Here is a 16,866-nt window from a genome sequence, read left to right on the forward strand (position 1 = left end):
TATGACGTACAGTTTCCCCATAATGGACGGCATAGCAACCAACTGTTGTGGTCCCTTGATCCACAACATACACAATATATACAACATTATGTGGACACCCCTTCAAATTAGTGGATTCAGCTGTTTCAGCCACACCCGTTGTTGACAAGTGCATAAAATTGAACACACAGCCATGCAATTTCCATAGACAAACATTGGCAGTATAATGTTGTTACTAGAGGTCAGTGACTTTCAACGTGGCACCGTCATAGGATGCCACCTTTCCAACAAGTCAATTCATAAAATTTCTGCTCTGCTAGAGCTGCCCCAGTAAACTGTAAGTGCTGTTCTTGTAAAGTGGAAATGTCTAGGAGCAACAACGGCTCAGCCGTGAAGTGCTAGGCCACACAAGTTCACCGAACAGGACCGTAGATTGCTGAAGTGCGTAAAAATCGTTTGTCCTTAGTTGCAACACTCACTACCGAGTTCCAAACTGCTTCAGGAAGCAATGTCATCACAAGAACTGTTCGTCAGGAGCTTCATGAAATGGGTTTCCATGGCCAAGCAGCCGCATACAAGCCTAACATCACAATGCACAATGCCAAGCGTGGAAATGCATTCTCTGGAGTGATGAATCACGCAGTCCGACGGACATATCTGGATTTGGCGGATGCCGGGAGAACCCTACCTGCCTCAATGCATAGTGACAACTGTAAAGTTTGGTGGAGGAGGAATAATGGTCTGGGGTTGTTTTTCATGGTTCTACATGGTACCTCAGTAGTGCTCTTGTGGCTGAATGGAAGCAAGTCCCCGCAGCAATGTTCCAACATCTAGTAGAAAGCCTTCCCAGGAGAGTGGAGGCTGTTAAAGCAGCAAAGGGGGGACCAACTCCATATTAATGCCCTAGATTTTAGAATGAAATGTTCGACAAGCAGGAGTCCACATACTTTTGGTCATGTAGTGTATCTCTTCTTTCAAGTTCAGCCTTACCACCAGCCATCTGGGGCAAAGGGATCAGTGTTCATTTTGGCAGCTATTTTATATTTCGTTTTAATCTTAAAATATATTTGAGCCTTAGTCACACTTTAGTCATTTTATCCATCATTAGTTTCAGTTATTATCAATTGACTAAAACTCCGGACAATTTTAGTCAGTGCATTTTTCCCCCATTAAATAATTAATATTTACCTCTATCTTCCATCATGTGCACATTCAGATAGCCGTGTCCAACTAGGCCTACTATCCCTGTATACAACTGGCACATTGCTATTGTGGAAGATTGTAACCAATGCCAGCCAAGATTTACTATATAGGCTACAAAGCCTTGGATACAGGTTAAACAATTTATGTATAGGCCTACAGCTCTTTTCTCCCAATCATAACCAATGAGAGAATCGCATTCCGTATTCTGCAAAGGCATGCATGCGTATGATTGAACAATACAGATGAAAAGCAGCTTCATGTCAAATTGAATGTCCATGAGTCTTTTCGTCAACTAAAAATGAAAACTCATTTTTTACAGTTATAAATTCAGGACCCTGTCTTTCAAAGATAATTTGTAAAAATGCAAATAACTTCACAGATATTCATTGTAAATGTTCAATGAACCATAAACAGTTAATGAACATGCACCTGTGGAACGGTCGTTAAGACACTAACAGCTTATAGACGGTAGGCAATTAAGGTCACAGTTATGAAAAGTTAGGACACTAAAGAGGCCTTTCGACTGACTCTGTGAAAAACACCAAAAGAAAGATGCCCAGGGTCCCTGCTCATTTGCGTGAACGTGCCTTAGGCATGCTGCAAGGAGGCATGAGGACTACAGATGTGGCCAGGGCAATAAATTGCAATGTTCGTACTGTGAGACACCTATGACAGCACTACAGGTAGACAGGATGGACAGCTGATTGTCCTCGCAGTGGCAGACCACGTGTAACAACACCTGCATAGGATTGGCACATCCGAACATCACACTTGCGGGACAGGTACAGGATGGCAACAACAACTGCCCGAGTTACACCAGGAACGCACAATCCCTCTATCAGTGCTCAGACTGTTCGCAATAGGCTGAGAGAGGCTGGACTGGGGGCTTGTAGGCCTGTTGTAAGGCAGGTCCTCACCAGACAACACCGGCAACAACGTCGCCTATGGGCACAAACCCACCATTGCTGGACCAGACAGGGCAAAAAGTGCTCTTCACTGACGAGTTGCGGTTTTGTCTCACCAGGGGTGATGGTCGGATTCGGGTTTATCGTTGAAGGAATGAGCGTCACACCGAGGCCTGTACTCTGGGCTCATGGTCTGGGGCGGTGTGTCAAAGCATCATCGGACTGAGCTTGTTGTCATTGCAGGCAATCTCAACGCTGTGCTCATGTGGTGATGTGACATGATGCCACCAGCCATACTGCTCATTCTGTTTGTGATTTCCTGCAAGACATGAATGTCAGTGTTCTGCCATGGCCAGCGAAGAGCCAGGATCGCAATTCCCACATCTGGGACCTGTTGGGGCGGAGGGTGAGAACTAGGGCCATTCCCCCCAGAAATGACTGGAAACTTGCAGCAAGAACTGGCAAATCTGGTGCAGTTCATTAGGAGGAAATGCACTGTAGTACTTAATGCAGCTGGTGGCCACACCAGATAGTAACTTACTTTTGATTTTGACCCCCCATTTCTTCAGGGACACATTATTCCATTTCTGTTAGTCACATGTCTGTGGAACTTATTCAGTTTATGTCTCAGTTGTTGAATCTTGTTATGTTCATACAAATATTTACACATGTTAAGTATGCTGAAAATAAACTCTGTTGACAGTGAGAGGACGTTTCTTTTTTTGCTGTGTTTAGTTTTTTACACGGCAACTCGTTTCATTATCATCATTCGTTGTCGTCGGGAAAAATAGGTCGTTGAGTAATATTTTTTGTCATAGTTATTGTTGACGAAATTAACACTGCATGGGATCTTTGTCGTCGCGACATGATGATATGGAGGGCGATACCACACCAGGGGAAACCCTTTAACATAGCACACAGATACTACAGATGCGTGTTTAGTGAGTACAGCTACCAGCATCCCTGCCTCAAACACACACCGCAGCTCTTTAACAAACCACTCTAATAGATCACGAGGGCTTTGCGGCTCATATGGTTTTACGAGAGACATCATCATGTCTCAAGATTAATGTTGCAATATCTATGGAGGTGCCTGGAGTGATTGTCATATTTGGTTGGATGGCACTTAAGGATTAAGAATAATGTGACAGCTAGCTAACCAACATTCACCACCCTGTTATCTTTGGGAAGAAAATTAAGCCATTTGACTCCATTTTCATGTTGCAAGGCAATTAATTTTATCCTAATATTTAATATTACATGAAGATTATAAGATAACAATAAGATATGGACACCTGCAATAAATACAATAACAAGTTAACCTCTCACAGCAAAATAGGGACATTCACTAAAGGTGAATTGGAAGTGGATGTCCGTGTTCTGGATTGATTTACAATCAGCAATGCTTCTAATGGTCCTGGTGAGTGCTTGTGTTCAGGTTTGAGAAGCTTGGAGAAGCAAGGAGCTGACTAAAGAATATGTAACTATAAGAGGACATACTCTGAAGTCGTCTGCCCTTCAGAGACAAGAGCGGGTTCAAAGGTTCACACATTCTGCAAAAAAGTCTCCCTTTTTGCCTTAAGCAAAGCTGGCCACCTGTATTTTCACACTGAGGCTGCATCTCCCCTGCTGTGTTGCATAATGAATGTCTAATTAAGATATGTATGAAAACAGATGTGCTCATCTGGGCTCATATCATCAAGAAGGACTAGTTACTGAAGCCTCTCTGGGTCACTGAGGGTTGGTCCTGACCACCACAAGTCCTGTGTTATGAGAAGCACTGATAATAAACTTCACTGATAATGCTGCACTGTGTGTTTGTGTCGAGGCTAGGTTGGTGTGAACCTGAGGAGGTTTTTAAATACCCTTTCCCGATTTTCCTTGCTTGTTGTTACCTAAGGATGTTCTAGCAGGCACAGCATCCTTGTTGATCCAGAAGGAGACCCAGGAGAGAACAACGATGAGAGTGCAGGGGATGTAGGTCTGAATGGTGAAGTAACCCATCCTTCTGCTCAAGTCGAAGAAGACTGTCAGCACAACGTAATCTCCTACGAGAGAGGGAAGATGAGAAAAAGAAAAACACTGGATCACCATATTATGGAAATTACTGTATATAATATGCAGGAAGGCAATGCAGTCAACACAATTTAATCCCCATAGAGAACTACAATAAGCATACATGCCATACAGACAATGAATAAACAGTTGACAGAGTTAGGTAAAGATATACTGGAAATCTGATTTGGAAATCTGATTTGCAGATAACATCACAGGGTTAAATAGAGATTCTACAAACTAGGTGTAGAATCCCCTCTTGACCCCTGACCTATCCAGATGTTAGACTGTTATACAGGGTGGTCATCCCTGCTTCCGCCAACTTCTGCTATGAAGTTGGAAACAGTGCGAGCAGCTCACCCTCCCTGTGTAGGTTTATAGAGAGCTCAACGCTAACCCGTACACTAATTGATTAACACCACAATGTAAGCTGTGTCAGAAACTCTCTTGCCCCCTACTATAGTTATCGTGCTTGTAAGCCTGGGGGGCATCGCGAGTATTCTCCTAGCCCTTTTCTGCTTTGCGAGTGGGGCCGCACCAAGCAATTTGGCAACCCGATAATTGACTTCCCTTACAAAAAAAGAAACGCACACAGCAGGGTTACGTGATCAATCCCAGGTTACACCTCTCCTCCCCTCCACACTGAGAGAGAGAGAGAGAGAGAGAGAGAGAGAGAGAGAGAGAGAACCAATGCCGCTGACATCTCCATGTGAGTTTTCTGCTGATGAAGCAGTTGGTAGGAGAGAGATATGTGAAGAATATTCTCACAGGTCTGTGGTCCACTATTTGTTTTAATTACCATTACATTAATATAGCGATTGAGGTTGGTCAGCACACATTGCATTACCCTCCACAATAATAATGATGGGCTTATTAGGCAAACACTATCCTTTTTTGTGTTTAATTTTACCCTCCTTTTCTCCCCAATTTCGTGGTATCCAATTGTTAGTAGCTACTATCTTGTCTCATTGCTACAACTCCCATACGGGCTCGGGAGAGACGAAGGTCGAAAGTCATGCGTCCTCCGATACACAACCCAACCAAGCCGCACTGCTTCTTAACACAGCGCGCATCCAACCCGGAAGCCAGCCGCACCAATGTGTCGGAGGAAACACAGTGCACCTGGCAACCTTGGTTAGTGCGCACTGCGCCCGGCCCGCCACAGGAGTCGCTGGTGCGCGATGAGACAAGGATATCCCTACCGGCCTAACCCGGACAACGCAAGGCCAATTGTGCGTCGCCCCTCGGACCTCCCGGTCGTGTCCGGTTTCGACAGAGCCTGGGCGCGAACCCAGAGTCTCTGGTGGCACACCCGGTAGGCCGGCAAATACTGTCTTAATGTAAGACACCCCAGCTGTACAACAGCACAGTTCTGGCAGAGTGCTTCCTACTGTCATGACATAGACTTGGGGTAGAGCTGGGGTGAGGATATCGACAACTTACTCCATCAAGACTAATGTATCCATATCAATGCCTTCCTGTTATCATGAAACACTCGACTCGCTTGTTCAAATGTTTAACCCCATTATCTCTCACCAAGGCAAACTGAATTATTCCTTCGTTCGACAACACAAGAGATGGAGCAAGCACATGAATATGAGGTCAATTGGATGGAGACACGATAGCTACAGTGCTTTCGGAAAGTATTCAGATGGCTTGACTTCTTCCACATTTTGTTAGGTAACAGCCTTAATTAAAAATGTATAAAATTCCCCCATGATCAATCTACACACAATACCCCATAATGACAAAGCAAAAACAGGTTTTATTGAATTTTTGATAATTTATAAAAAATGTACAAATAAATATCACATTCAGACCCTTTACTCAGTACTTTGTTGAATCACCTCTGGAACCAATTACAGCCTTGAGTCTTCTTGGATATGACGCTACAAGCTTGGCACACCTGTAATTGGGGAGTTTCCCCATTCTTTGCAGATCCTCTCAAGCTCTGTCAGGATGGATGGGGATCGGGTTCAAGTTTGGGCTCTGGCTGGGCCACTCAAGGACATTCAGAGACTTGTCCCCAAGCCACTCCTGCGTCATCTTGGCTGTGTGCTTAGGGTCATTGTCATGTTGGAAGGAGAACCTTCACCCCAGTCTGAAGTCTTGAGCGCTCTGGAGCAGGTTTTCATCAAGGATCTCTACATTCTTTACTCTGTTCATCTTTGCCTCGATCCTGACTAGTCTCCCAGTCCCTGCCGCTGAAAAACATGGATGGTGCCAGGTTTCCTCCAGACGTGACACTTGGCATTCAGGCCAAAGAGTTCAATCGTGCTTTCATCAGACCAGAAAAACTTGTTTCTCATGGTCTGAAAGTCTTTAAGGTGCCTTTTGGAAAGCTCCAAGTGGGCTGTCATGTGCCTTTTACTGAGGAGTGGCTTCTGTCTGGCCACTCTACCATAGTGGCCTGATTGGTGGAGTGCTGCAGAGATGGTTGTCCTTCTGGAAGGTTCTCCCATCTCCACAGAGGAAATCTAGAGCTCTGTCAGAATGAACATCGGGTTCTTGGTCACCTCCCTGACCCGATTGCTCAGTTTGGCCGGGCGGCCAGCTCTAGGAAGATTCTCGGTGGTTCCAAACTTCTTCCATTTAAGAATGATGGAGGCCACTGTGTTCTTATGGACCTTCAATGCTGCAGAAATGTTTTGCTACCCTTCCCCAGATCTGTGCCTCAACACAATCCTGTCTCAGAGCTCTAAAGACAATTCCTTCAACCTCATGGCTTGTTTTTTCCTCTGACATGCACTGTCAACTGTGGGATCTTATATAGACAGCTGTGTGCCTTTCCAAATCATGTTCAATCAATTGCATTTACCACAGGTGGACTCCAATCAAGTTGTAGAAACATCTCAAGGATGATCAATGGAAACAGGATGCACCTGAGATCAATTTTGAGTCTCATAGCAAAGGGTCTGAATACTTTATTTTTAATACATTCACTTTGTCATTATAGGGCATTGTGTGTAGATTGCTGAGTATAATAATAAAAAAGAATCAATTTTGGAATAAGGCTTAAGCATAACAAAATGTGGAAAAAGTCAAGGGGTCTGAATACTTTCCTAAGGGCACTGTATATGGTTATCCCCACATTGTGAGTGCAGTATGATAAACAAAGAGCATAGGCTGTAGCTTTGATAGACACAACTCAATCATTTTCCGCTGGGGCTACACACAGCATGGCAGCAGTGACACATCACACATTATCATGGCCCACGAGTCACCATTCCTGGCTCTGCTATTATCACATTATCATGGCCCACCAGTCACCATTCCTGGCTCTGCTATTATCACATTATCATGGCCCACCAGTCACCATTCCTGGCTCTGCTATTATCACATTATCATGGCCCACCAGTCACCATTCCTGGCTCTGCTATTATCACATTATCATGGCCCACCAGTCACCATTCCTGGCTCTGCTATTATCACATTATCATGGCCCACGAGTCACCATTCCTGGCTCTGCTATTATCACATTATCATGGCCCACCAGTCACCATTCCTGGCTCTGCTATTATCACATTATCATGGCCCACCAGTCACCATTCCTGGCTCTGCTATTATCACATTATCATGGCCCACCAGTCACCATTCCTGGCTCTGCTATTATCACATTATCATGGCCCACCAGTCACCATTCCTGGCTCTGCTATTATCACATTATCATGGCCCACCAGTCACCATTCCTGGCTCTGCTATTATCACATTATCATGGCCCACCAGTCACCATTCCTGGCTCTGCTATTATCACATTGTCATGGCCCACCAGTCACCATTCCTGGCTCTGCTATTATCACATTATCATGGCCCACGAGTCACCATTCCTGGCTCTGCTATTATCACATTATCATGGCCCACCAGTCACCATTCCTGGCTCTGCTATTATCACATTATCATGGCCCACCAGTCACCATTCCTGGCTCTGCTATTATCACATTATCATGGCCCACCAGTCACCATTCCTGGCTCTACTATTATCACATTATCATGGCCCACCAGTCACCATTCCTGGCTCTGCTATTATCGCATTATCATGGCCAACCATTCCTGGCTCTACTATTATCACATTATCATGGCCAACCATTCCTGGTTCTGCTCTCTTCTATTTTGTGTATTCAGAGAAATACAAACAAAAAATATCCCTCCCAAATGATTTAGTGAAATGTAATATCGGGTCCTTGGCATGTACTGCATACGTCCCCCTGTCTCTCTCTCCTTCCCCAGAATCTACAGAGCTTCAGTGGGTGAAGTAGTCGGCTTGTCCCAATGGATTTCTCTGTGCACTTCAGGACATCAAAGGGCCCTGCTTGCTTCTCCCTAATGAGAGGCCAGCGCATGTGCGAACACACACACACACACACACACACACACACACACACACACACACACACACACACACCTCAAAGCTCCTCTCTCTTCAGGAGATCTCATCTGTCAACCCACAAGATAGTGGAACACATGACGTAGGTGTAGAAGTTCTGCTTTAATCATCACAACGTGTGAATGCATGAAACAACCAGGCAACTCCTTAGTGGGGCCTATACCTAAAATATTTATACATTTACTTTACTTCTCTTTGACATGAGGAAATACAAAGCTCTTATCCAGGAACATTGAAGATGGTTGGAAATGGACTCAATGGGTTTGTTTGGGTCATACCAATGAATATGGACCCTTTTCTCTAATCAGGTTGAGACAGATCTTGGATTCAATTAGTCTATCTGGGTTGAAATACTTCTCCCTCTATCTAAACAGATATGATGCTTGACTAAAACATAATAATTTCAACTGGTGGGCTATTGGTGTGAGATGTTCTGCTGTGTTCTGATGTTTTCTGAAAAGCTTAAAAATTTAGAATTCTGTGACAAATTCACCACTTCACGACTCAAAATCGAACTCATTGTTTATATTGAGGTATTGTTTTGTGTATTTTTATTAGTATAGCTGCATATTTTCACGAAGCAGGAAATTTAGTAAGAAACCTCACAAATGTAATATTCTCCTATAAAGAGTTATGGAACGCAATAATAACTTGGCAGGGAAGATCATTCATCAGAGCACACTGTTAAAACTTCTGGGACTGCTGGATAGAATTATGCACATAACACAGGCCTCACTCTGCCCATGCTCCTACCATTCCAGATCCCACTGCAACAAGACCACAGTGGTAAATAAGCAGTTCCATTTTCCATTTTTGAACGGAGGAAATGCTGAAACATCACTCCCAGTAATGTTAGTGGCTACATATTGCCGGAGGAGACTGCTTTCATGAGAAGAGATATGGTAATCCCAGGTTGGGTTGCAGATCAGGAGAAGAGCTGCTGCCACTGGATAATCTCTCTCTCATCCCCTGGGATTGAGACAGACATCTGTAAACTGGCATGATGGAGACAAGCAGGCTGGGACCTGCGGCACATGCTGGCCGTCCTATGGTCATAGGCATCTGCTGACAGGATAGCAAAGAAGACGTTATGCACAACCACAGAGCAGTCTATAAGAGGGGGGTGAGCACTATCACTGTGGGGCCAGCTATAAGAGGGGGTGGTGAGCACTATCACTGTGGGGCCAGCTATAAGAGGGGGTGTTGAGCACTGTCACTGTGGGGCCAGCTATAAGAGGGGGTGGTGAGCACTATCACTGTGGGGCCAGCTATAAGAGGGGGTGGTGAGCACTTTCACTGTGGGGCCAGCTATAAGAGAGGGTGGTGAGCACTATCACTGTGGGGCCAGCTATAAGAGGGGGTGGTGAGCACTATCACTGTGGGGCCAGCTATAAGAGGGGGTGCTGAGCACTATCACTGTGGGGCCAGCTATAAGAGGGGGTGTTGAGCACTGTCACTGTGTGGCCAGCTAGAAGAGGGAGTGGTGAGGGCCGATTTGTTCTTGAGCGGTTGGTTGGGGGCCGGAACATAATTACAAATCATTTATAGACAGCAAATTGACAGCAAGAAGCCTAAACCTAAACAGATGTAATGTTTGACTAAAACCAAATCATTTCAAACCTTGCTTACATTTATATACTATCACATGTCTCTCTAATATCCGTGGGAATACTTGGGAACAGATTTCTTCAATTAAAATCACTTGGAGCCAAAATTCACCCAACTTATTGTGGGAAGCTTGTGGAAGGCTACTTGAAACTTTTGACCAAAGTTAAACAATTTAAAGGCAATGCTACCAAATACTAATTGAGTGTATGTAAACTTCTGACCCACTGGGAATGTAATGAAACAAATAAAAACTGAAATAAATCATTCTCTCTACTATTATTCTGACATTTCACATTCTTAAAATAAAGTGATGATCCTAACTGACCTAAAACAGGGAATTTTTACTAGGACTACATGTCAGGAATTGTGAAAAACTGAGTTTAAACGTATTTGGCTAAGGTGAATGTAAACTTCTGACTTCAACTGTATATAAACTCAGAAAAAAAATAAACATCCCTTTTTCAGGACCCTGTCTTTCAAAGATAATTCATAAATATCCAAATAACGTCACAGATCTTCATTGTAAAGGGTTTAAACACTGTTTCCCATGCTTGTTCAACGAACCATAAACAATTCATGAACATGCACCTGTGGAACGGTTGTTAGGACACTAACAGCTTACAGACGGTAGGCAATTAAGGTCACAGTTATTAAAACTTAGGACACTAAAGAGGCCTTTCTACTGGCATCTTTCTTGTGGTGTCAGTAGAAAGGCCTCTTTAGTGCCCTAAGTTTTAATAACTGTCAAAATAAAGAGAGAGGACATTTCATGTTTTGCTGAGTTTATATATTCTCCCCCCCATAACTAATATATTTATTTTCTTATCTTCCTCTGCTCGCTATCCATTTGAACTGGTTAAGGGGGAGACTAATTCTCCTCACAGAACAAAAAGAGTGCTGATGAGCAATCTCTAATCCCGGATGTGCTGGGAAAAAATATGATAATCTAAAATTCAAAAAGACAAGATCTAATTAGTGAAGGCAAGCCAATGCTGTGGTTGGCGGCAGCAAGGAGATGCACCATTATTGTAGCTCAGAGGTATGCAGCACACAGGGCATTAGGGTAGGCTTTCAATTAAAACACAAGGCAGGGGGTCAGTTCAGTCATACTCATACTGTACTTGCATAGACAGACAGACAGACAGACAGACAGACAGACAGACAGACAGACAGACAGACAGACAGAGCAATGTGTGTGCTAGCGAGAATGGTCGGGTTGTCATAGCAATCTTTTCTCTAGGCAGGGATCCATTTTACTTGCAAAGTAATAAGCTCAAGAGTGATTTTGTGAGGGGTTACTACAAACTGAGAATATTTCACATTTAATGTGGACATGAGAAAGGTGCAAAATTGCTTACACGACAGCAAAGATGTAGCAGCGGCCTTATATCACAGAGATTCATGGATGTGTGAAAGCAAGGTGATCGTCTTATCGCCTGCAGTGATCTGACATCTAATGTAAAGTCACAGAAATATGATGACTAGCTCAGGTTTCCATGAAGAGATTACACACTATAACACTTTCTGTTGTAGTAAACAATAAACAATTGTCAGAAACTACTGTAACCAGCGAGCAACAAGTCTCCTCTCTCCTCCTCGTTTCCTTGGTTATTAGCTTAGAGACGGTCCAGTACAGCCAGTACAATTGTGGCTGAGAGCAGTAATGGCTGGAGAAGTGAGCTATGGACTCGTGAACACGATACCCATTTACTATTCACTGTGCTCTCAGGGAAGACTACATGGCTGGATAATTTGATCATGATCTCCACGACTCTCCTCCCAGCTACTGCTCCTCAGAGTGGCGTTGAGTCTGCACTGCTTCCTGCAGCTCAAAACTCAATGCCCGATACTGGGCTAGCTGCTGTGCTGTCTCAACAGTGTGGTGTTGGGAGTGGATGGAAGGCTATTAAGTGATATTAAAGTGTGTGCTGGCTGAGCTGGTCTAGCCCCCTGACGGCCCCCAGTGCAGCTCTCCCAGCCCTCTCAGCTCAGATAATGACATGCCAGGATGTGTCAGCGTGACAGCCTTCCCTTGCAGGGTGCACCAGCAGACACTGGGGAGCGGGCCAACCGGCAGGTCCCTGACAGCCCAGACTGTTTATACACTATACCTCACTTCGCTGCCTCCATCCTGTGCCAAGAAATAACAACTGTCACGCAGCCTTACAATGTCCCACACTCACAAATGGGTTGATTTCATTTCTGCTCAATGTATTCCTGTGTCCTAGTTTTATTCATCTGACGCGCACCAAGGCAGGATGCTGTGGTTACACTCCATCAAATGAGGGATAGAATAAGTGGAAAGTATTAGCAAATTCAAATCCCTGTTTAGAATTTCAACCGTTACTGTGATTGTACAGTAGGGCTTCATGTTCTCTGGCTCTGGTTTAGGAGCTGTTGTGAGACTTTGGGATGCTGGGATGTTGTGGTCTATTTTCATCTCTCCTTTTCTGTTTATCTTGCCATCTATTTGCCTGTTTCTCTTTATCCCACATCTCCCTGTTTCTCTCTATCCCACATCTCCCTGTTTTACTCCCTGTTTCTCTCTACCCCCCTCTCCCTGTTTCTCTCTACCCCCCTCTCCCTGTTTCTCTCTACCCCCCTCTCCCTGTTTCTCTCTACCCCTCTCTCCCTGTTTCTCTCTATCCCCCTCTCCCTGTTTCTCTCTACCCCTCTCTCCCTGTTTCTCTCTACCCGCCTCTCCCTGTTTCTCTCTACCCCTCTCCCTGTTTCTCTCTACCCCCTCTCCCTGTTTCTCTCTACCCCTCTCTCCCTGTTTCTCTCTACCCCTCTCTCCCTGTTTCTCTCTATCCCCCTCTCCCTGTTTCTCTCTACCCCTCTCTCCCTGTTTCTCTCTACCCCTCTCTCCCTGTTTCTCTCTACCCCCCTCTCCCTGTTTCTCTCTATCCCACATCTCCCTGTTTTACTCCCTGTTTCTCTCTATCCCACATCTCCCTGTTTTACTCCCTGTTTCTCTCTATCCCACATCTCCCTGTTTTACTCCCTGTTTCTCTCTACCCCCCTCTCCCTGTTTCTCTCTACCCGGCCTCTCCCTGTTTCTCTCTACCCCCCTCTCCCTGTTTCTCTCTACCCCTCTCTCCCTGTTTCTCTCTACCCCTCTCTCCCTATTTCTCTCTACCCCCCTCTCCCTGTTTCTCTCTACCCCTCTCTCCCTGTTTCTCTCTACCCCCTCTCCCTGTTTCTCTCTATCCCACTCTCCCCGGTTACTCTCTATCCCACATCTCCCTGTTTCACTCCGTTTCTCTCTCCCCCCTGTCCCCCGGTTTCTCTCTATCCCCCTCTACCCCGCTTTCTCTCTATCCCACATCTCCCGGCTTCTCTCTATCCCCCTCTCCCCCGGTTTCTCCCTATCCCCCTCTCCCCCGGTTTCTCTCTATCCCCCTCTACCCCGCTTTCTCCCTATCCCCCTCTCCCCCGGTTTCTCCCTATCCCCCTCTCCCCCGGTTTCTCTCTATCCCCCTCTCCCCCGGCTTCTCTCTATCCCACATCTCTCTGTTCACTACCTGTTTCTCTCTATCCCCCTCTCCCCCGGTTTCTCCATATCCCCCTCTCCCCCGGCTTCTCTCTATCCCCCTCTCCCCCGGCTTCTCTCTATCCCCCTCTCCCCCGGCTTCTCTCTATCCCCCTCTCCCCCGGCTTCTCTCTATCCCCCTCTCCCCCGGCTTCTCTCTATCCCCCTCTCCCCCGGCTTCTCTCTATCCCCCTCTCCCCCGGTATCTCTCTATCCCCCTCTCCCCCGGCTTCTCTCTATCCCCCTCTCCCCCGGCTTCTCTCTATCCCCCTCTCCCCCGGCTTCTCTCTATCCCCCTCTCCCCCGGCTTCTCCCTATCCCCCTCTCCCCCGGCTTCTCTCTATCCCCCTCTCCCCCGGCTTCTCTCTATCCCCCTCTCCCCCGGCTTCTCTCTATCCCCCTCTCCCCCGGCTTCTCTCTATCCCCCTCTCCCCCGGCTTCTCTCTATCCCCCTCTAACCCGGCTTCTCTCTATCCCCCTCTCCCCCGGCTTCTCTCTATCCCCCTCTCCCCCGGTATCTCTCTATCCCCCTCTCCCCTGGCTTCTCTCTATCCCCCTCTCCCCCGGCTTCTCTCTATCCCCCTCTCCCCCGGCTTCTCTCTATCCCCCTCTCCCCCGGCTTCTCCCTATCCCCCTCTCCCCCGGCTTCTCCCTATCCCCCTCTCCCCCGGCTTCTCTCTATCCCCCTCTCCCCCGGCTTCTCTCTATCCCCCTCTCCCCCGGATTCTCTCGATCCCCCTCTCCCCCGGCTTCTCTCTATCCCCCTCTCCCCCGGCTTCTCCCTATCCCCCTCTCCCCCGGCTTCTCTCTATCCCCCTCTCCCCCGGCTTCTCTCTATCCCCCTCTCCCCCGGCTTCTCTCTATCCCCCTCTCCCCCGGCTTCTCTCTATCCCCCTCTCCCCCGGCTTCTCTCTATCCCCCTCTCCCCCGGTATCTCTCTATCCCCCTCTCCCCCGGCTTCTCTCTATCCCCCTCTCCCCCGGCTTCTCTCTATCCCCCTCTCCCCCGGCTTCTCTCTATCCCCCTCTCCCCCGGCTTCTCTCTATCCCCCTCTACCCCGCTTTCTCCCTATCCCCCTCTCCCCAGGTTTCTCCCTATCCCCCTCTCCCCCGGTTTCTCTCTATCCCCATCTCCCCCGGCTTCTCTCTATCCCACATCTCTCTGTTCACTACCTGTTTCTCTCTATCCCCCTCTCCCCCGGTTTCTCCCTATCCCCCTCTTCCCCGGCTTCTCTCTATCCCCCTCTCCCCCGGCTTCTCTCTATCCCCCTCTCCCCCGGCTTCTCTCTATCCCCCTCTCCCCCGGCTTCTCCCTATCCCCCTCTCCCCCGGCTTCTCTCTATCCCCCTCTCCCCCGGTATCTCTCTATCCCCCCCTCCCCCGGCTTCTCTCTATCCCCCTCTCCCCCGGTTTCTCCCTATCCCCCTCTCCCCCGGCTTCTCTCTATCCCCCTCTCCCCCGGCTTCTCTCTATCCCCCTCTCCCCCGGCTTCTCTCTATCCCCCTCTCCCCCGGCTTCTCTCTATCCCCCTCTCCCCCGGCTTCTCTCTATCCCCCTCTCCCCCGGTATCTCTCTATCCCCCTCTCCCCCGGCTTCTCTCTATCCCCCTCTCCCCCGGCTTCTCTCTATCCCCCTCTCCCCCGGCTTCTCTCTATCCCCCTCTCCCCCGGCTTCTCTCTATCCCCCTCTCCCCCGGTATCTCTCTATCCCCCTAATACGCAGGTGGTAGTCAATGGGGAGGAAAACAAGCAGTTCTTTTCCCAAAGCAACATATTTTCTTTGGTTCATCAGCAGCGTCTGTGTCCAGGTGATAATTACGGACTTACTAGTCTGTCTCAGGCTGGATGGTGATGGAGAAAAAACAGGTTGTTGGTATTTTAACTCAGCACAGGGGATTGGTATTTTAACTCAGCACAGGGGATTGGTATTTTAACTCAGCAAAGGGGATTGGTATTTTAACTCAGCAAAGGGGGTTGGTATTTTAACTCAGCACATGGGATTGGTATTTTAACTCAGCACAGGGGATTGGTATTTTAACTCAGCACATGGGATTGGTATTTTAACTCAGCACAGGGGATTGGTATTTTAACTCAGCACAGGGGATTGGTATTTTAACTCAGCACAGGGGATTGGTATTTTAACTCAGCACAGGGGATTGGTATTTTAACTCAGCACAGGGGATTGGTATTTTAACTCAGCACAGGGGATTGGTATTTTAACTCAGCAAAGGGGATTGGTATTTTAACTCAGCAAAGGGGATTGGTATTTTAACTCAGCACATGGGATTGGTATTTTAACTCAGCACATGGGATTGGTATTTTAACTCAGCACATGGGATTGGTATTTTAACTCAGCACAGGGGATTGGTATTTTAACTCAGCACATGGGATTGGTATTTTAACTCAGCACATGGGATTGGTATTTTAACTCAGCACAGGGGATTGGTATTTTAACTCAGCACAGGCGATTGGTATTTTAACTCAGCACAGGGGATTGGTATTTTAACTCAGCACATGGGATTGGTATTTTAACTCAGCACATGGGATTGGTATTTTAACTCAGCACAGGGGATTGTGCCTGCCTCCATTCCCACCTCTCTGCTCTGCTCATCACTGGCATGACCCAGGAGGAAGTAAGGGGTTCAGAGACCAGTTCCTACTATGGGAACACAGCCGCACCAACGTGGTAAATTGATTATATACCGTGTGTAGCATTTCTAACCCCTTTCACACAAACTGAGAAGTACGTGGAGATCAGATAAAAAGCACTTGATAAATGTGATAAACACATTATTACTGAATCACAGTTTTTTTTTCTGGACAGGCGAACACCAAATAGTGTAGAATCCAAAAGTCTACTCACTTATGTTACACATTGAATATCTGTAAGCAGCAATAAAAGACTATATGAACATTGTTCAGTTTTTCTCTCTACTTCGTTCAATCCACTTTCTATTACAGCATATTGGATGACTGTCATTCATATTCAATTCACCCACCTCACTGTAACATCGATAGGTGTCACCCAGCTCAACGTAACATCGTTAGGTGTCATCCAGCTAACTGTAACATCAATAGGTGTTACCCAGCTCAATGTAACATCGATAGGTGTCACCCAGCTCAATGTAACATCGATATGTGTCACCCAGCTCACTGTAACATCGATAGGTGTCACCCAGCTCAATGTAACATCGATAGGTGT

At 46.7% G+C, this 16,866-nt stretch overlaps 1 protein-coding gene across 2 annotated transcripts in view; it reads right to left on the reverse strand.

Annotated features, from left to right (window-relative positions):
- LOC139418019 (gamma-aminobutyric acid receptor subunit gamma-2) overlaps nucleotides 1-16,866 on the reverse strand; it is a 65,907-nt gene that overhangs the window by 10,480 nt on the left and 38,561 nt on the right. For both annotated transcript variants that reach the window (XM_071167104.1, XM_071167102.1), the window contains exon 7: nucleotides 3,983-4,135. In XM_071167104.1, coding sequence (XP_071023205.1) covers nucleotides 3,983-4,135 — 153 coding nt within the window. The remainder of the gene's footprint in view (nucleotides 1-3,982; nucleotides 4,136-16,866) is intronic.

The sequence above is a fragment of the Oncorhynchus clarkii genome, chromosome 10 (assembly GCF_045791955.1).
Source record: "Oncorhynchus clarkii lewisi isolate Uvic-CL-2024 chromosome 10, UVic_Ocla_1.0, whole genome shotgun sequence".
NCBI lineage: Eukaryota > Metazoa > Chordata > Actinopteri > Salmoniformes > Salmonidae > Oncorhynchus > Oncorhynchus clarkii.